This window comes from Tupaia chinensis, unplaced genomic scaffold (assembly GCF_000334495.1).
Source record: "Tupaia chinensis unplaced genomic scaffold, TupChi_1.0 Scaffold000463_1, whole genome shotgun sequence".
Taxonomy (NCBI): Eukaryota; Metazoa; Chordata; class Mammalia; order Scandentia; family Tupaiidae; genus Tupaia; species Tupaia belangeri.
The window spans coordinates 1,990,305-2,008,443 of NW_006159972.1; the positions used below are offsets into that span (position 1 = coordinate 1,990,305).

At 58.4% G+C, this 18,139-nt stretch overlaps 3 protein-coding genes and 1 non-coding gene across 7 annotated transcripts; 2 read left to right on the forward strand and 2 right to left on the reverse strand.

The window, feature by feature from the left end:
- Window positions 1–1,028: 1,028 nt before the first annotated feature.
- Window positions 1,029–8,111, forward strand: E2F4 (E2F transcription factor 4). The gene is made up of 10 exons (XM_006155599.2): window positions 1,029–1,219; window positions 1,658–1,767; window positions 1,896–2,057; window positions 2,368–2,411; window positions 3,204–3,265; window positions 3,490–3,787; window positions 4,266–4,472; window positions 7,085–7,132; window positions 7,340–7,384; window positions 7,477–8,111. The coding sequence occupies exons 1-10, from the start codon at window positions 1,085–1,087 to the stop codon at window positions 7,590–7,592; spliced, it is 1,227 nt and encodes a 408-aa protein (XP_006155661.1). The 5' UTR covers window positions 1,029–1,084; the 3' UTR covers window positions 7,593–8,111.
- Window positions 8,112–8,464: 353 nt separating this feature from the next.
- On the forward strand, window positions 8,465–12,944 carry ELMO3 (engulfment and cell motility 3). 4 transcript variants are annotated; one of them, XM_027774626.1, is made up of 21 exons: window positions 8,465–8,750; window positions 8,884–8,924; window positions 9,030–9,102; window positions 9,278–9,328; window positions 9,574–9,743; window positions 9,832–9,931; window positions 10,019–10,170; window positions 10,251–10,301; window positions 10,333–10,351; window positions 10,382–10,432; window positions 10,518–10,640; window positions 10,737–10,868; window positions 10,970–11,071; window positions 11,150–11,258; window positions 11,364–11,500; window positions 11,606–11,769; window positions 11,866–11,978; window positions 12,069–12,173; window positions 12,280–12,362; window positions 12,451–12,537; window positions 12,620–12,944. In XM_027774626.1, exons 1-21 carry the CDS (start codon window positions 8,673–8,675, stop codon window positions 12,830–12,832), a joined length of 2,154 nt encoding a protein of 717 aa, XP_027630427.1. In that variant the 5' UTR covers window positions 8,465–8,672; the 3' UTR covers window positions 12,833–12,944. The 4 variants fall into 4 exon arrangements, with proteins under 4 accessions (XP_027630427.1, XP_027630424.1, XP_027630426.1 ...); XM_027774623.1 differs by lacking the exons at window positions 8,465–8,750; window positions 8,884–8,924; window positions 9,030–9,102; ... (3 more) ...; window positions 10,019–10,170; window positions 10,333–10,351 and having other exon boundaries at window positions 10,287–10,301; XM_027774625.1 differs by lacking the exons at window positions 8,465–8,750; window positions 8,884–8,924; window positions 9,030–9,102; ... (3 more) ...; window positions 10,019–10,170; window positions 10,333–10,351 and having other exon boundaries at window positions 10,294–10,301; window positions 10,532–10,640.
- On the reverse strand, window positions 11,294–11,355 carry MIR328 (microRNA mir-328). Its single transcript, NR_129467.1, has one exon. It is a non-coding gene; the product is annotated as a microRNA mir-328 (primary transcript).
- A 1,781-nt stretch (window positions 12,945–14,725) lies between the features above and the next one.
- LOC102484211 (Leucine-rich repeat-containing protein 29) lies at window positions 14,726–18,117 on the reverse strand. The gene is made up of 5 exons (XM_006155604.3): window positions 17,958–18,117; window positions 16,396–16,611; window positions 16,115–16,258; window positions 15,700–15,917; window positions 14,726–15,600 (listed from the first exon to the last, which is right to left on the reverse strand). The coding sequence occupies exons 1-5, from the start codon at window positions 18,069–18,071 to the stop codon at window positions 15,432–15,434; spliced, it is 861 nt and encodes a 286-aa protein (XP_006155666.1). The 5' UTR covers window positions 18,072–18,117; the 3' UTR covers window positions 14,726–15,431.
- Between the last annotated feature and the right edge of the window lie 22 nt (window positions 18,118–18,139).

The window sequence follows — 18,139 nt, forward strand, 5'->3', positions numbered from 1 at the left end:
ATGTTGCTGGATTCCCACGTAGTCGACCGCGGTTCACGTCCCGGACCTGGTGGCTTAAAACTCACGCCGGGCGCATGTGCGTGCATGCCCAAGATCCCGAGAGGAGAATGGAGGAGAAGGGATTGCGGTGTGACCATCCCCTTTGGGGGGTGATTTCTCGCTTTCTGTCTCTAAGTCTCTCCCTGTCTGTCTGGTGAGCGCAAGCGCCCTATAGCAAAAACCTCTCCAAAAAAAAAATAGTTAAAGAAAATAATTCATTTTTTTAAAAATGCGGTATACTCCCATAGACCTTGAGCACGTTGGTGTGGAAATAAGAGAAAGATGAAGCAGGAGGCTGACCCCTTAGCTCAGTGGGTAGGGAAGCCAAATCCCGCATGGAGAACAGCAGTTGGAATCCTGGACACTGGCTTGAAAAACACCCTGGGTGCGTGTGTGAGCCTGCCCTAATGGGATGGGAGGGGATGGAGAAATGGAGGAGAGAGGAGAGCTGCCTAACTGTGTGCCATCTGGGAAGCGTGCTTTCTTTCTCGCTACCCATGGGGCATGTGCCCTCTGGGTGGGGGAGGAATGAGGCTGGGACCAGGGAATGGGGTAGGAATAGAAAGACACGCACAAGCTAGTTGTAGTGAGTGCCGCTGTTTGTCATGAAGAAACAGGAAAAGAGTGGGTGCAGATTTAGGGGACAGTTTGGCTTTATCTGACAGTATGGTCTCCTCTCTGAGGGGTGCTGGAACATAGTTAGTGGTGTTGGGGCAGACTGGTAAGAGAAGGTCCCAGTGGCTTCTCCTTTTCCACTGCCAAGGCTCCCAGTGACCTCTTCCACGTCCCTTCTTAACTTGTCCAATCGCCCATCGTTCCCTGGCTGTTTTCGTATTGTTTGGCAATTGGGCATTTGCTTATAGTGCCTAAATTTTGCGTCCGCGCCAGCAGATAGGAATTGCACCGGGTTCCCTAGCAAGTCGCGGGACGGAAGCGGAAGCGGCGATGCCGGGGGCCACGGGCCGGGTGGCCGGGAACGGAAGCGGAAGTGGCGGCGGCGCCGGCCTGGCCTGGCCTGGCGGAGGGGAGGCGGCGGGCGGGCGCGATGGCGGAGGCCGGGCCACAGGCGCCGCCGCCCCCAGGCACCCCAAGCCGTCACGAGAAGAGCCTGGGACTTCTCACCACCAAGTTCGTGTCTCTCCTGCAGGAGGCCAAGGACGGCGTGCTTGACCTCAAGCTGGTGCGGCCGGGCTAAGGGGCGACGGGACAGAGAAATGGTGGACTGGGCCGGTAGGGGGAACCCCCGGGGCGGCCCCGCTGGGCCCTCCGAGAGCCTGCCGCCATCTGTGTGCTTCCTCACAGGCGAGAGGCTGGGGGCTGTTTCATTCATTCGGCCGAGGCCATTGAGCGTCAGCTGTGTGCCAGGCTCGGGGCTGCAGGTGCTGCTCCGCGTGGCCCTCCCCTGCTGCGGTGGGGAGAAGAGCATCTGAGCATCAGTTCCGGGCTGGGCCAGGTCTCATTCCGTCCTGCAGTTTTGAGCTGCTGTAGTGCCTCGGAGGCGTCCCCGGATTGGGATCTCAGCTACCCTTTCCTAGAGCAACCCCAACCGAGTCTTGAAGTAGCCGAGGGGTACGCCTAAGACAAGATCTGAGCATTTCCACTCTGTTTTGTCTGCCAGGCAGCTGACACCCTAGCTGTGCGGCAGAAGCGGCGGATTTATGACATTACCAACGTGTTGGAAGGTATTGGGCTGATCGAGAAAAAGTCCAAGAACAGCATCCAGTGGAAGTGAGTGGGTTTGACCGGGAGGGCAGAGGGATCTGTCCAGAAATGTCAGGGATGTGGGGCGGAGAGAGCAGCAGCGAGGGGACCCAGAGGTCCTGGCCGTTCCTCTGAACTGCACTCCCTGGCCTCAGGGGCGTGGGGCCTGGCTGCAATACCCGGGAGATTGCTGACAAGCTGATTGAGCTCAAGGCTGAGATCGAGGAGCTGCAGCAGCGTGAGCAAGAACTGGACCAGCACAAGGTGTGGGTGCAGCAGAGCATCCGGAACGTCACAGAGGACGTGCAGAACAGCTGATATCCTCCTGGCCGTCTCTGCTCTGGGGCAGTGGGCAAGGGGCTCTGGGTCCAGCTGGGTTTGTTCCATGGTGCCCTGGGCCCTGTTTCCTGTCCCTCTTGGTATAGATGGTCCTACAGCCTCAGGCTCCTTCCTCAGAGCCTCTCCCCCTCCATTCTTGGGTTGTGATCCCTCCTCATGTGGACCCCAGGCCCGGGAACTTTCTCTGAGAGCTTATGTGTCATGCCTCTGTGAAAGTGCAGGTCTTCTCTGTGGCCTGCCATCTGTCATCATAGTCAGGGCGTCAGCCGTTCTCCTTAACCCCCACACCTTGGCCTACGTGACTCATGAGGACATCTGCAGATGCTTTGCTGGTGAGCAGAGCCTGGGGAGGGGGATGTGAGGGGGGGCTAGGCAGAGCCACAGCCCTGAGCACTGAGTGCAGAGCCCAACAAGATGCCTTCAGAGGGTTCCTGGGGCCTGCCCAAGAGGAACCAGACAGGGTAGGTCCTCTGCTGGAAGGTCCCTAGGACTCTGGGGGCCAGCTCTGCTGAGAGTATTCAAGAATCCTGGGTGGGCTTCTGGGATTGCCCCTCTCTGTATTGTCCCTGCGTTTGACTTCTTGGGTATGATGGAGCATAAGGGTGGGGGAAGTGCGCACACGTGCACCCATGTGTGGGTCTGTGTGCGTGCCTGTGCGCCCTTGTGTGCATGCTCCGGAATGTTTGTATTGGGGGGGGAGTGGGAGGGAGTGGCAGCACAATGGTATCCGCTTCCAACCTGCAGTTAGTTCAGTAGCATCGTGGATACAGGAGCCTGTCTTTTTCTTTTCGTCTTCCTCAGGCTGGTCCTGGGAAAGGGACATTGGTCTTGACCAGAACACCTATACCTAGGGATCAGCCCCATCAATCAAGGAGTAAGGTGCCCATGTCAGCGATCTTTACTCCGCATGTTTGAACCCAGATTTCCTGGTTATTGACCCTGGGCTCTCAGGGAAACAAAAGCTTTAGCTCGGACCCAGCCACTGTGGGAGATGAGTGAGGCCTACCCTCTAGCTGGCTAGTCCTCAGACACCATGCTCTCCTGTCTTGCTCCAAGGGGCAGGCACCTCCATTCCCAGCTCAGATTGAGCCCATGGCCCTGACCTGTTCTCCTTGTCATTCTAGGAGACACTCTCCTGGCCATCCGGGCCCCATCGGGCACCAGCCTGGAGGTGCCTATCCCAGAGGTGGGTGCTCAGCCCAGGCAGGCGGGGTTGATTGAAGACGGGTGCTGGCTGTGGAGCTTGATAAGTCCCGGGTGGGGCAGGTAGGGGAGGCCTGGAGTTCGGGGTTATCTAGGAGGATGGGCAGCCTGGGTGGAGAGGACATCATGGCCCTGATCTTGGGTCAGACAGGAGTTGAGCTTGCTTGCAATTCTTCCTGTCCCCCAACCCCTTCTACCCCCCTCCAGGGTCTCAATGGGCAGAAGAAGTACCAGATTCACCTGAAAAGTGTGAGTGGCCCCATCGAGGTGCTGCTGGTGAACAAGGAAGCATGGAGCTCCCCACCTGTGGCTGTGCCCGTGCCACCACCTGAAGATCTGCTCCAGGGCCCGCCTGCTGTTTCAACCCCGCCACCTCTGCCCAAGCCTGCACTAATCCAGCCCCAGGAAGCCTCGCGTCCAAGTAGTCCCCAGCTGACCACCCCCACCCCTGTCCCTAGTGGCACTGAAGTCCAGGGGGTGGCCAGTCCAGCAGCTGAGATTACAGGTGAGCTGCAGTGGGCAGCTGGTGAGTGGGTTATTTTCTGGGGCCTCAGAGCTCATAACTGCTTGTGAAACCCTGTGTTCAGTGAAGAGGCTGGGGAGGGGAGGCCCTTTTGTTGACTCCACTTAGCCTCCCATTACTATGCGAGTGAAGAGCCTGTTTTCACAGGGAAGCTCTGCCTTTGTGAAGGGGCATGAGTGGTGAGTTTGCCCCGACCCATTGGTGTCTTGCTTACCTGGGTCTTCCCTCAAAATACTACCACATAGCCTTGTGGGTCATGAATCCCCTCCTACAGGCTGGTGCCTTTGTTTTACTTAGTGACCCGTTTCCAGGTTACCTCTACTGGGGTGCCTGGCAGTGCCCAATTCTCTTTGGGTCTGGAACCAGGACTGAGGTCATCCTGGCCGTGGGTTCTAGCACAGGCAGGTTCGGTGACCTCTTCCTTCTCCCATGTGACTGGGCTCGGGGGATGTGCTTGCAGTGAGTGGTGGCCCCGGAGCTGACAGCAAGGACAGTGGTGAGCTCAGCTCACTCCCACTGGGCTCGACAGCACTGGACACCCGGCCGCTGCAGTCTTCAGCCTTGCTGGACAGCAGCAGTAGCAGCAGCAGCAGCAGCAGCAATAGCAGTTTATCCGGACCGAACCCTTCTACCTCCTTTGAGCCCATCAAGGCGGAGCCCACGGACGGTGAGTATGTGCCCACCCTGGCAGGGAGAGTCCAGCCTCTGCCCAGTCCTAGGTCAGGGCCATAGTTGGGGCAGCTCTCTTGTCAGTCCCTGCCTGGCACCCCAGTACTTTCTGCTAGCCTGGGTGAAGTGCTCAACCTCCGGGTCAGTGCTGGTGCTCCTGTTGCCTCCCTTTCCACGCTAGCACAGAACTCTGGTCTCTCTCAAGCCCTTCCTGCCACCCTATGGAACCTCACTAAGTCCTTATCTCACTCATTGACACTTCTTCCTCTGTCTCTCCTCTCTCCTTCCCTGTCTCTACCCTTCTCCATGTTTTGGTCGAGGCCCCTCAGGCTGCAGCTGGCAGGACCTACCCCATGCTACAGCAGTGCTGTTCTGGACTTGCCAGAGCCCTGACCCCCAAGCCTAGCTGGTTTCTAGGGTGACCTGCCGTGGTGTGCTCCTGCTCCGTTTTGAGATTTTCTTTTCTCCTCCTGTGGCTTTAATGTGCAGCTCTGGCTCTTCTACCTCACTGGGTGCTCGATCTCTTCCTGGCACTGCCTTAACCCCTCTATGCATCGCAGAGCTCTGGGGAGGACCCCAGTTCTGTATAGAAGAGTCCCATACCTCCCCCTTCCTAGATCTTTAGCCAAGGATCCAGCACCTTAGCCACCGCACGCCCTGCTGGCCCTGCCCGTGCATCTCCACCCCTCTGTGCTTACTTGCCGTTCTCTACACACACAGTGGCTACTTCATTCTTACGTGTCCTTGGCCCAATTCATCTTCCTCCTGAAACTTGCTTTTCCACCTCTGTGCACACCTTCCCATTGGCCCTAGTCTCCCAGGCCTGACACCTGGGTTTCCCATTATGCCTCCCTCTCCCTTCTCCTGCCCCTGCTGCCCACCCTGCATCAGCTAAGCCAGGTCTGTCCAATGCATCTTCACCTGCTCTGCATCCTCAGCTCTCAGAATTACTCCTGGCCACCTCTGTTCTAGGTTTTTTCAGTATCCTTCTCTTTGCCCTGACTGACAAAATCATCTTTCTGATATGTAAGCCTGACTGGCTTTTTTTAATTAAACCATTTTTTTTTTTCTTAATTTTTTGCTATAGAGCAAGTGCATTCACTGGAAAGAGAAAGGGAAAGTGAGAAATCACTTCCTGGGAGGATGGCCATGCTGCATTCCCTTTTCTCTTTGAATTTGCACATCATGCACACAGGCCTGGCATGTTTTTCAAGTCACTGGGTCTGGGACTTGCACCACACAGTTGGCCTTGTGGGATCCAGCGCCTTAACCATCACACCACCTGCTGGCCCTGACTGGCATATTTCTTTCTTTTTTTCTTTTTTTCTTTTTTTTTTTTTTTTTGAGAGATATTTTTACTATAGGAGATATGTTCTCTGTCTGAGAGACAGAAAGTGAGAAATCACCCCCCTGGGGTGATGGCCATGCTGCCATCCTTTCTCCTCCAGTCTCTTGGGATCTTGGGTGCACACGCGCATGCACCTGGTGTGAGTTTCAAGCCACCGGGTCCAGGACTTACACTGTGGTCGACTACGTGGGAGTCCAGCGACATAACCATTATGCCATCTGCTGTTCCTTGACTGTGGTATATTTCTGCTTACAAAAGTACCTTTAATAATTCCCTAAGGCCTGCTAGGTGAAGTGTAAGTGCCTAAGCCTGGCCTGTGACATCCCTTGTGGTCCTATCCAGTTTCGTTTTTTCTGACCATGTGTCCTCCCAGTCAGAGCTTTGTAGTGGAGTCATTGCCCTGTAGCGCCAGCCCCTGATGAAATGTCTACTTCTGCCTCTGTCAGGTGGCCTGACCAGTGTGGGGATTCTGAGCCTGACCCAGAGCAGGAACTCAACATGGGTGGGATGGATGGTGCACCCTCTGTCAGAGAGGACGTGCATACTGAACCGAGAAGGGCTGTAAGGCTGTCGCCCTTCTGCAGTGCCTTGGGGCTAAAGGGGCTTTACCAGTCACCAGTGATGGGCCTTTAGTACCCTGGACTTAGCACTCAGGAAGTCAAATCTAGGAGGGGAGACCACCAAACAATGCTGACTTGGCCTGGGGGGTGGTGGTTACATCTCCTCAGTTGTGTGGAGACCCAGGGTGGGTGGTAAAGATTCCGGGCAAAGTAGGGCTCATAAAGGGACCAGGCTGGGCCTCTGTGTCTTAATTGTGGCTTTCTTTTTAGTTATAAGGTGTGTGCACTCACCAGAGAGACAGAGAGAGAGAGATCACACCCGGGGGGGATGGCCACACCTCAGTCCCTTTTCCAGTCTCTTGAGATTTTGAGCGCACATACAGGTACCTGGCATAGTTTTTCTTTTCTTTTTTTTTTTTTTTAAGAAGAATGATTTTAACTTTATTTTTTAATTTGACCAGTGAGCGACAGAATGAGAGAGAGAGAAAGTGAGAAATCAGCCACCAAGTCTAGGACTCGAACTGTAGTCAGCCATGTGGGAGTCTAGTGCCCTTAACCACCATGCCACCTGCCGGCCCAAGCCCAGCATGATTTTCAAGCCACTGGGTCTGGGACTCAAACCACACTGTTGACTGTGTGGTATCTAGCATATTAACTTCCATGGCACCTGCTGGCCCTAAGTGTAGCTTTCTTGTCTTTCAGTTTTGGAACTCCCAAAAGAGCTGTCGGAAATCTTTGATCCCACACGAGGTAGGCTGCCTTCCTCCCTGGGGCTGGGGGTAAGGGACACAGCTCATTGGGTCCTATGGCTGTTTCTTGCCCTTCCAAGAGCCTTGTGGTTCTACGTAGTATCTGGGGCAAAAGGTAAAGCTGATTTGGTGAGGGGGTTCCCCTTCCTAGCCCTTGGTAGGTGGACTGGTGGGAACCAGAATGTAACAGCTCTCTCTCCATTTCCAGAATGCATGAGCTCGGAGCTGCTGGAGGAGTTGATGTCCTCAGAAGGTGGGTGGCCCAGGAAGGTGGGGGTTAGAGGTGGGCAGGGTCGGCCGCTTTCTGGGGCCTTGGCCTAGGCTCTGAGCCTGTGCTCTCTGCAGTGTTTGCCCCGCTTCTCCGTCTTTCTCCACCCCCTGGAGACCACGACTACATCTACAATCTGGATGAGAGCGAAGGCGTCTGTGACCTCTTTGATGTGCCTGTTCTCAACCTCTGACTGACGGGATTTGCCCTGTGTGGCTGGGACCCAGACTGTCTGACCTGGGGCTGCCTGGGACCCCTCAATCCCCAACCCCTCCAAAGCTTGAGAGCCACAGCCTCCCAGCTTCCCCAGACTTTCCTCACCACACACTCTGGCCATAGCCCCCACGCTGCACTGGTTCTTGTGCGGTGCTAGCAGAGCAGGCAAAAGGGGCTCAGCCCTTCTCCCACGGAGCCAGTGTTTGCCTCTCCTGGGGCCTCCCCCAGCCCCGGTTTGGCTGCCACCTGGTGGTGCAGAACTGAGGACCCACCGTTGCTCCCCGAAGGCAGCCTGTCCATCCTCCTGCCCTGCTCCTGCCAGCCCTCCCCTTAGGAGGAAGGGTGGGTGAGCTGGATGCTCGCCAGCACCCTCCCAGCTTCCCCCCCCAACCCAGCTGCTCCTGGACCTCTCCTGCCCACTTCTGCTGGGCCCTTAGCCCTGAGAGCCTGCCGAGGTGGTGATCAGGTGCTGACAAGAAGGAATCTGGGCAGGTCCATCCCCACTTTTACTCATTTGCCCTCACTTAGAGCCATTTGCAGAGATTTAGAAAGATTTACAGTAACAAATGGATTCCTATATAAAGATTATTTTTATACTTTTTGCAGCAAAAGGAAATTGTAATATTTGTACAGTGTCCAAGTGAATAAAGACCCTGCCAAAGGCTACCTCTGATCTGGTTCTTTTGGGGCCCCTCCCCTGGGACCATGGTGGAGGAGCGCTGGGCCTGGGTGGGTCACCTTGCTGTAAAGGGAGGTGGAGTCTGGGGCGGACAGCAGCAGCCTACCTTCCCCGCCCCCACCTGCCGCACCTTGGGGCGGGGCGGGGCCGGGGCGGGGCAGAGCAGGCGCCGTCCTACCCTCCTGCCCCGGGACTCCAACCCGGAACTAGCCTCTGTTCCTTTGGGAAGGCGCCGAGTCTGGCTGGGAGTGTGGGCCCCTGAGGAGAGGTACCGGCCGAGGAACGACCCCTTCGTCCGCAGGGGTCCCAGACCCGGTGCGCCCTCAGCGGGAGGTCGGACCGTCTGGAAAGAACGGACGCCTACGCCCCGGCCAGACCATGGCGCCCCCGCGGAACGTGGTGAAGATTGCTGTCCAGATGCGTGACGCCATCCCGCAGCTCATCCAGCTGGACCAGGTCACCCGGCCTGTCCAGCCTCCATCCGCCCCACCGCCCACCTCTGGGTCACCCCCTTCCCCTTGGAGCAGCCCGCCCCCTCCCCCCAGGCTTTTCCCCACTCTGGGCCCCAGAGTGACCGCTCCACTTGCAGGCGAAGCCCCTGGCCACAGTGCTGAAGGAGGTGTGCGACGCGTGGGTACCGGCAGGCCGGGTGGGGCGGGGAGTGGGTGGGTGGATAGGAAGGAGGATATGCCCTTCCCCCGACCCCCTACCTGCCTGACGAGCTTGGGCCCGCAGGTGGAGCCTGACTCACTCTGAGCGCTATGCCCTGCAGTTTGCCGATGGGCACAGGAGGTACATCACCGAGAACGTGAGTCCTCTCCCCCAGCCCCCACGCTCCACCTACGGCCCCTCACGCGCCTGGTCCTGCTTCATCCCCTAGCGAGAATGTGATCTTTTACTGATCCCCAAATCCGCACTTACTGACCACGCAGGTGACCGCGCCTCAGAGCCACCCTGACCTCGCTCCCCTTCCTTTTCTCTAGAACCGCACGGAGATCAAGAATGGCAGCATCCTGTGCCTGAGCACAGCCCCAGTAATGCCCCTCCTGGCCCACCCCCTCCTTCCCTGCCCCTTTGCGGAGCCTCTTTTCTGCCTGGTGCACCTCTGCCCCAGGTCTGGAGGCCCTGGCCCGGCAGTGCTCCACCTAGTGGCCACCTGCATCCCCACATTTCCAGTCCTGTCCTTTCTGACTAGCCTCCTCACCTCTGCCCCCGCCCCTGCTCCACCAGGACCTGGAGGCTGAGCAGCTGCGGGGTAGGCTGCAGAGTGCTCCACCAGGACCTGGAGGCTGAGCAGCTGCTGGGTAGGCTGCAGAGAGGGAGCCGGGATGGGCGCCGGGAAGCCCTGAAGCACCTCGTCCCGCTGGCCTCAGACTTGACCTTTGCCCGTGAGGTCATCAGTCGAGATGGGCTTCAGAGACTAGGCACCATCATTGAGGATGGGGACGAGTGAGCGCAGGGCTATGGTGGGCTTGGGGGACACGGTGGGGCTTGGGGTCCCTGGTCTGGTCCTGCTCAGCCCCAGATGTCCCCCTAGCCTAGGGGAGGTGCTGGCCCTTGGGCTGAGGGCCTTCTTGGAGCTCATGGAGCATGGCGTGGTGTCCTGGGAGACACTCAGCATCCCCTTCGTCAGGAAGGTAGGTGGGCTTTTCTAGGGGCAGTGGGCGATGCCGGGATCTGGTGTTACATGATGGCAAGTGGTGACTTCCCACTGCCCCTCACAGGTGGTGTGCTACGTGAACATGAACCTGATGGATGCCTCTGTGCAGCCCCTAGCCCTTCGGCTTCTGGAGAGCGTGACCTTGAGCAGCCCTGCCCTGGGCCAGCTGGTCAAGAATGAGGTGCCACTGGATAGGCTGCTGGTTCACCTACAGGTGTAAGCCACTGGGAGTGGCGTACAGACAGGGGAGCAGGGCCAAACCCTGGGTGTCAGGCTGAGGCCTGTTCTTGCCACAGGATGAACCAGCAGCTGCAAACCAAAGCCATGGCCCTGCTGCTGAACGGAAGGTAAGGCTCCACCTGGAGGCTGCAAAGGCAGCAGTCCACGCTGGGCCCAAGTCACACATGCCTCCTTCCACCCACTGCAGCACATGCTTGACTACCTGTGGCAGAGGAACCTTCGCCAGTTCATCTATAAGGTAGGAAGGCCCGGGCTAGGGAGACCCTTCCCCACGCCTCCTCCCCAGGGGCCTGGCTCACAGCCACGGATGGGCTGTTCTCCAGAATATCATCCACAGTGCAGCACCGCTGGGGGACGAGATGGCTCACCACCTGTACGTGCTGCAGGCCCTGACACTGGGGCTGCTGGAGCCGCGCATGCGGACACCACTGGACCCCTATAGCCAGGTATGGGTCTTGGGGGTAGGGGTACAAGACTGGCTGGCCTGCAGCTTGGCTTTGAATCTATGATCTTGATCCCCCTGCCCCCAACAATGACCTCAGGAGCAGCGGGAGCAGCTGCAGGTCCTGCGCCAGGCTGCCTTTGAGTCAGAGGGGGAGGCCTCTGGTGCCGGGCTGAGCGCTGACCGTCGCCGTTCCCTCTGTGCCCGAGAGTTCCGCAAACTGGGTTTCTCCGTGAGTGACCGCCACCCAGCTCCCTGCCCCTGCCTCAGCCCAGGCTGTGGTTTTTCCTGAGGGCTGGGGCCCTCCCTCAGCTGCCTGTGCCCCTTCCCCAGAACAGCAACCCAGCACAGGACCTGGAGCGTGTGCCCCCCGGCCTGCTGGCCCTGGACAACATGCTTTACTTCTCCAGACACGCACCCAGCGCGTACAGCCGGGTCAGTGACAGGGCAGAGCATGGGTGGTGGTCAGATCACCCCTGGCTTCGCTGTGACTCTCTGCTCGCGCCGCCCCAGTTTGTGTTAGAGAACAGCAGTCGTGAGGACAAGCACGAGTGCCCCTTTGCCCGGAGCAGCATCCAGCTGACAGTGCTACTGTGTGAGCTGCTGCGTGTTGGGGAGCCCTGTGAGTGGTGCTGGGCATAGTGGGTGGGAACTGGGACGGAAGGGCAGAGAGGGCCAGGGGCTATACAGGCTTCCTCCCTGAGCCCCTCCTGCCCCCCCGCTCCAGGCTCCGAAACGGCCCAGGACTTCTCACCCATGTTTTTCGGCCAAGACCAGAGCTTCCATGAGCTCTTCTGCGTGGGCATCCAGCTGCTCAATAAGACCTGGAAGGAGATGCGGGCCACACAGGAGGACTTCGACAAGGTTGGGTGGGAGCTGGTTGGGAAGGGCCATGGCGGGGGTGGGGGTGGGGCTGCTCCAGGTAGCAGCCCAGAGCATAGACCCTGAGCTGAGCTTGTATGGCCCCAGGTCATGCAGGTGGTGCGGGAGCAGCTGGCCCGCACGCTGGCCCTGAAGCCCACCTCCCTGGAACTCTTCCGGACCAAGGTGAACGCGCTCACCTATGGGGAGGTGCTGCGGCTGCGGCAGACTGAGCGGCTGCACCAGGAGGGCACGCTGGCTCCTCCCATTCTGTGAGTAGCTGGGGGCAGGTCCTCAGTCCTAATCCCAACCTTCCTTGGGGCATGTCAGGTCAGTCTTGATCAGTGGCCCCCTCTTCCCCAAACCAGGGAGCTGCGGGAGAAGCTGAAGCCCGAGCTCATGGGCCTGATCCGCCAGCAGCGTTTGCTCCGGCTCTGCGAGGGGACACTCTTCCGCAAGATCAGCAGCCGGCGGCGCCAAGGTCCTGAGTGGGCAGAGGAGGGGCGGAGGGTGGCTGGGAGGGGTCAGGGCGCCTCTCTTCACCCTTCCTTCTTCCCCTTTCTCCACACAGACAAGCTGTGGTTCTGCTGTTTGTCCCCCAACCACAAGGTGCTGCAGTACGGGGATGTGGAGGAGGGCGCTGTACCCCCCAGCCCAGAGAGCCTGCCGGAGCAGCGTAAGGGGGCAGGGGCGGGGGCAGGGCAGACACCAGCTCTCCCAGACCTTCCTAGGCCCCAGGGCTGCCTGGGGCCCCGGTGGTCAGCCTGGCCTTCTTTCTGCAGTCCCTGTGGCCGACATCAGGGCACTTCTGACAGGCAAGGACTGTCCCCACGTCCGGGAGAAGGGATCCGGGAAGCAGAACAAGGTGAGTGTCATGCCATGGGTGGGCGTCTGTCCTGCCTGCCCTGGCTCCCGGCTCCCTACCTACTGCCCTCACTCTCGTGCGTCCCCAGGACCTCTATGAGTTGGCTTTCTCAGTCAGCTATGACCATGGGGAGGAGGAGGCGTACCTCAACTTCATTGCTCCCTCCAAGAGGGAGGTGAGTGTCTGGGCCTGGCTGAGTTGGGCAGATGGGCAGGGGACCAGACGGGCAGGCCCTCATGGAGCTGGCCCGCCCCCAGTTCTACCTGTGGACGGATGGGCTGAGTGCCCTGCTGGGCAGTCCTATGGGCAGCGAGGAGACACGGCTGGACCTGGAGCAGCTACTGACCATGGAGACCAAGCTACGGTTGTTGGAGCTGGAGAATGTGCCCATCCCCGAGCGGCCGCCCCCTGTACCCCCGCCGCCCACCAACTTCAACTTCTGCTATGACTGCAGCATCGCTGACCCCTAACAGTGAGCTTGGCCAAGGGCCACCAGGGCAGCATCAGGGTGCAGGGTAGAGAGGTGCAGACACCCTAACCTGCAGAGGGTGCCCCAGGAAATAAAGATTGCTTGGCTCTTGGGTATGTGTCAAACCAGCTCTGAACCGTGTGGGCCAAGCCTGTGACAGAGAGTGACAAAGTTTTCCCTTCTGCCTTAAAAACATAACTGATAGGGGCCAGCAGGTGGCATGGTGGTTGACGTGCAGGACTCCCACATGGCTGATCATGGTTCAAGTCCCAGAGCTGGTGGCTTGCTTTCTCACTTTCCCTCTCTGTCTCTGTTTGTCTCTGGTCTAATTTTAAAAAATAATGAGGGCTGGGACCAGCAGTTAGCATAATGGCTATGTTGCTAGACTCCCATGTAGTCGACCGTAGTTTGAGTCCCGGACCTGGTGGCTTAAACTCACGCTGGATGTGTGTGCGTGCATGCCCAAGATCCTGAGAGGAGAATGGAGGAGAAGGGATTGCAGCGTGGCCATCCCCCACTGGGGGGGGTGGTGATTTCTTGCTTTCTGTCTCTTTGACAAGCTCACGTGCCCTGTAGCAAAAACCTCTCAAAAAAAATTTTTTTTTTCAACTCAGGGCCCAGGTGCCACAGTGCAAGTGGGACAGTCCACGTAAGAGGCCTGGATTTGATTCTCAGGCCCAACTTAAGAGGCTGGGTGGAGTGGTGTGTGCCTACAGTCCTAGCTAACTGGCAGTTTGGGGCAGGATGATCATGATGTGATGAAACCCATCAAAAATATGTCTCTCTCCTTCTCATTGCTCACTCTCATACAAACACAACAAAGAGAGGGAAAGTGAGAAATCACCCCGGGGGGATGGCCATATCCATTCTCTCAAGATTTGGGGCACACACACATACACATTCAAACTACCAGGTCCAGGACTTGAAGCATGATGGGCCATGTGGGAGTCCAACACCTTAACCACCATGCCACCTGCTGGCCCATCACCATCATTTTTCTTTTTTTTTGAGAGATTTTCACTGTAGGGCACGTGCGCTCGCCAGACAGACAGAGACATAGAGACAGAAAGCGAGAAATCACCCCCCAGGGGGGATGGTCACACCGCAATCCCTTCTCCTCCATTCTCCTCTCGGGATCTTGGGCACGCACGCACACGCGCCCGGTGTGAGTTCTAAGCCACTGGGTCCGGGACACGAACCGCGGTCGACTACGTGGGAGTCCAGCGACATAGCCATTACGCTAACTGCTGGTTCCCCCATCACCATCATTTTGAACAATAACTTCCTGGCTTCCAGCCTCTGGTCTTGCCCCTACCCAGCTGCTTTTTAAAAACCTAAGTCAGGCCTGAGTATACATTCAAACACACTCATTCAGTGTCTCCCTACTGTCCAGGGGTTAATTAGCTGTCTGTTACCAGGACTGAGCCCTGAGTTGAGCTAGACAGGTTGCAAATATGAGCTTTAGTCTATCAGAATGCCTGTGGCCCGCAGGCTTCTCGGTGGTTGGCTGGAGCTGGCACCCACCCTGCACCGTTAAGGTCACGGCCCCCTCCCCAGCACCAGTTCTGGCCTGCCCGTGTGGACCCCCACCATCCCTTCTGCCTGTTTTTCACTGCGTTGATTCCTGCCCTGACCTCCCAGGCCAAGCTCATCAGTCCAGCTCCTGCCCTGGGCTGTCTGTATTCCCGTGTATCCATACACCGGACTGTCCCTGCCTGTTGGCATGTTCGCCTCCCCAGCTCACCAGGGGCTAGAGAGCATCGTGGCCTCTGACTCCCTACATCCAGCACAGTGCCCACAGGTGCGTGGGAATGCGCCCGCTGCTCCCAGACTGAACACGCACACCAAACGTGAGCACACGGAGGGCCAGGCAGGCTGTTTCTCGGGGCTGCTGTTGAGAAGTCACGGGCACTGTTTAGGGGGTTGAACTAGATGACCTCTACCGACCCCTGCCCACCACAAGACAGCCTCATGGACTCAGGCATCATCAATCGGTTGCACCTGGGCTGCAGGGCATGCCGGGGTGGTTGTGCTGCGGGGAGGCCTCCAGGTCTCGAGTCTCCTACTTAGGGGAGAAACTAGGACCTGGCTGAGAGGCTAGTGCAAGTCACTGAGCTTCTGGTGTTTTCTCTGTAGTCTGTCAACATGGGATGGGCTGCTTCAACTGAGGTGGAGAGGGGAGAGGCCCTTTAGTCTGAGAACTTCAGACAAAGAGGTATAATCTGGAATTTTTAATCCGGTTTGGGTTTACAGCAAAGATCGATGCGGCCGTCTGTGGCTGCTAAAGCTCAGGGCTGATGGACTGGGAACAGGTGGCGCTCAGGCTTTAGATCTGAGAAGGGCAGGTGAGAGGCACAGGTTCTGCTCCCCTCTGGCACCAGGCCTGGCCTGCCTGTGGGTCTGGCTGCCTGGCCAGGCGGCCTCATGTGGCTGGGAAGAGCTTGCTGCTGGGCTGTGGGACAGGGAGTCCCTTGGGCTGGCGTGCATTGGTCCCACCCCAGTCCGAAGGCAAGAGGCACTGAGTCAGATGTAGTTCAAGAGGTCAGGGACTGCAGGGGTGAAGGGGAGGCTGTGCTGCAGGGCTGGTTACTGACCTGGTCTCAGAGCGTAAGGGTCAGGTCAGCTCCTCCCACAAAGCGGGACTGGACACAGGTCACTTGGGGCAGTTGAGCCTGGAAGTGCCTGACTGCAGCCATGTTGATGCCGGGGCACATGGCCACATCCAACACCCGGAGCTGCTTGCACGCCTGCCCAATGGACTCCAGCGTTCTGCAGGGAGGCCACAGGGTGAGCGCTTGGCCTGGCGTGGGACCCCAGCCCAGCTCTTGCACTGCGCCTCCGCCTGCTCAGTGTTAGGGTCACACTCACTGCTCTGTGAGCTGACTACAGCTAGACAGGTTGAGGTGCTGCAGCCTTGGCCAGGCCCCAGCTGCCTGGGCCCAGCCCTGGTCGCTGAGGTGGCTGCAGTGACTCAGCACCAAGTGCTCCAAGCTGGGGCAGCCCCTGGCCACAGCTACCAGGCCTGTGTCTGTGAGTGCCGGCAACAGGCTCAGTGAAAGTCGCCTCAGCTGGGGAAACTGGAGCACCTGAGAGGATGAGGGTGAAGTGGCAGATTTAGTATGGCGCTGGAACACTGGGCCTTTCCTGGTCCCCCTCCCCTATGCAGGCGCATGGCCAATAGGAAAGGAGCCCCAAGGAATTTTGTTCCAAGCAAAACATGGTTGGCCCAGGCCCCTGGCTCCAGCCCTAGGATCCCCAGTCTATTCATACTCCTGCCTCACACCTTGGCCAAACTGGCATCTGTCAGCTTGCTGCAGGCTGTGAGGTCCAGCTCCTGCAGGGCCTGCAGCATGAGCAGGGAGGGGCCCTGCGGATCCGGGGAGGGCTCCTTGAGGCCTGAGGCCTGACACTCCAGCGTAGGACATTGCTGTGGAAAGAAGCCCCTTCTTCTCAGGTCCCTTCTGAGTCTGCACATACGTGCTCCTAGAGAGCCACCTGGGAGGGGCGGACAGGCAATTGGGCCCAGGGGCCACCCTGCCCTCCATGACCTTGAGGGTCCCACACCTGGGACCCCTGTGCGGGCTCTTCACTTGGTTCACCCAACCCCAGAAGCCCCCAGTCCCGGAGTTCTTTGCACCAAGCCAGGCGCAGGACTGAGAGGTGGGTGAGGTGGGTGCAGATGGCCTGCACGGTCCGGTTGGTGAGGGCCACACAGGAAGACAAGTCTAGCACCCTGAGGCTCGGGCCCAGCGCCGGGATCATGGAGAGCACTGAGGCATCCTAGGGGAGAGACGGGGAGGAGAGGATGGAGCAGTGGATTTTGCCTGTGTCACCGGGTGTGGCAGGGGCCACTTGGAAGGGCCTGCCCAAGGTTCCTACCCCACAAACAATGGAACACAGCATGATCCCTTGTGCTGACAGTGAAAGGTCAGAGTGGACAGGGTGGGCGGTGGGGGGTGGGAGACCCGGAGGAGGCTGCCAGAGGACACTATGGCTGGGGCAAGGAGGCAGGTGGGAAATTCTAAAATGGCTGTCCGACCGATGCTCTCAACCCTGCTGAAGAGGGCAGAGGCGGCTCTCTGACCATGGCTTATTGGACCAGGAGTGGACAGCTGAGCCAATAAGATATGCTCCCTCTAGAATTTTTTTTTTTTTTTGGAGAGGTTTTTTGCTATAGGGCGCAAGCGCTCACCAGACAGAGAGACAGAAAGCGAGAAATCACCCCCCAGGGGGGATGGCCACACTGCAATCCCTTCTCCATTCTCCTCTCGGGATCTTGGGCACGCACACACACGTGCCCGGCGTGAGTTTTAAGCCACCGGGTCCGGGACACGAACTGCGGTCGACTATGTGGGAGTCCAGCGACATAGCCATTATGCTAACTGCTGGTCCCGTCCCTCTAGAATTTGAACCAGGACCATGAGGTCTCCTTGGTGGGGTTGTGGAAGCTGGTGGGGGAGCAGGCACTAACAGCAGAGTAGAGGAAGTTGGTTTGGAGAGAGATAAGAGAGATGCAGAGAGGAGAGCTGCAGAGCAACCAGAGTTGGGGCCTGGAGCGGGATTCGTCACTCTGGGACGTAATGTGAAGATGGAGTGGGGTGGGGAGGGGGGGATGCTGCTTGCAGGTAGACCAGGCCGAGAGACCATCATTGGGCTGGGAGTGCCCCAGTCATTGCTAGGCTGAAGAAATCATCTGCTAAAGAGGGACCAACCCAGAGGGACAGAGCTGAGTCCTATGAAGGACCTGGCTTCAGCCAGAAAGCGACCCTGCTGTTGCCACAGCACACTTCCTCCGAGCACTTTCTGCAGTGTGCCTCCCCCACCATAATCTTCCATCGCCCCCTCTCATCAGGCCCCCTCCCCCTCCCCAGTGCATAGTCAAGAAGCACGTGGCATGTGAGATGTTGGGCCACCTGGGCCCTTGGGCCTCTGCCTGGGCCGAGTGGGGGCTCTGTGGGGGACAGCAGCAGTGTCTGTCTAGGCTCCTGTACTCTTCCAGACTGTGCCCCAGTTCAGTTCTAAGTACCTTCCTTGGACACAAACACTAAGTAGCCCCTCCCTGACGCCACACACCAGTTCCCACCCTGGCCCTGGAGGGTTACGAGGTAGGAGGACAGGGCGCTCACCTTCAGTGAAGAGCAGTAGGCCAGGCTCAGGGAGGTCAGTGGGGGTGGAGCTCTGTGGGCAGAGCCCAGCGCTTGGGCCAGTTCCCACCCGCTCACCAGGCAGCACTCTGCCATGTCCAGGTTCTGCAGCTCCCGCAGGCTGCCTAGGGCTGTGCCTCCCGCATCCGTCAGCCGCCGCAGGT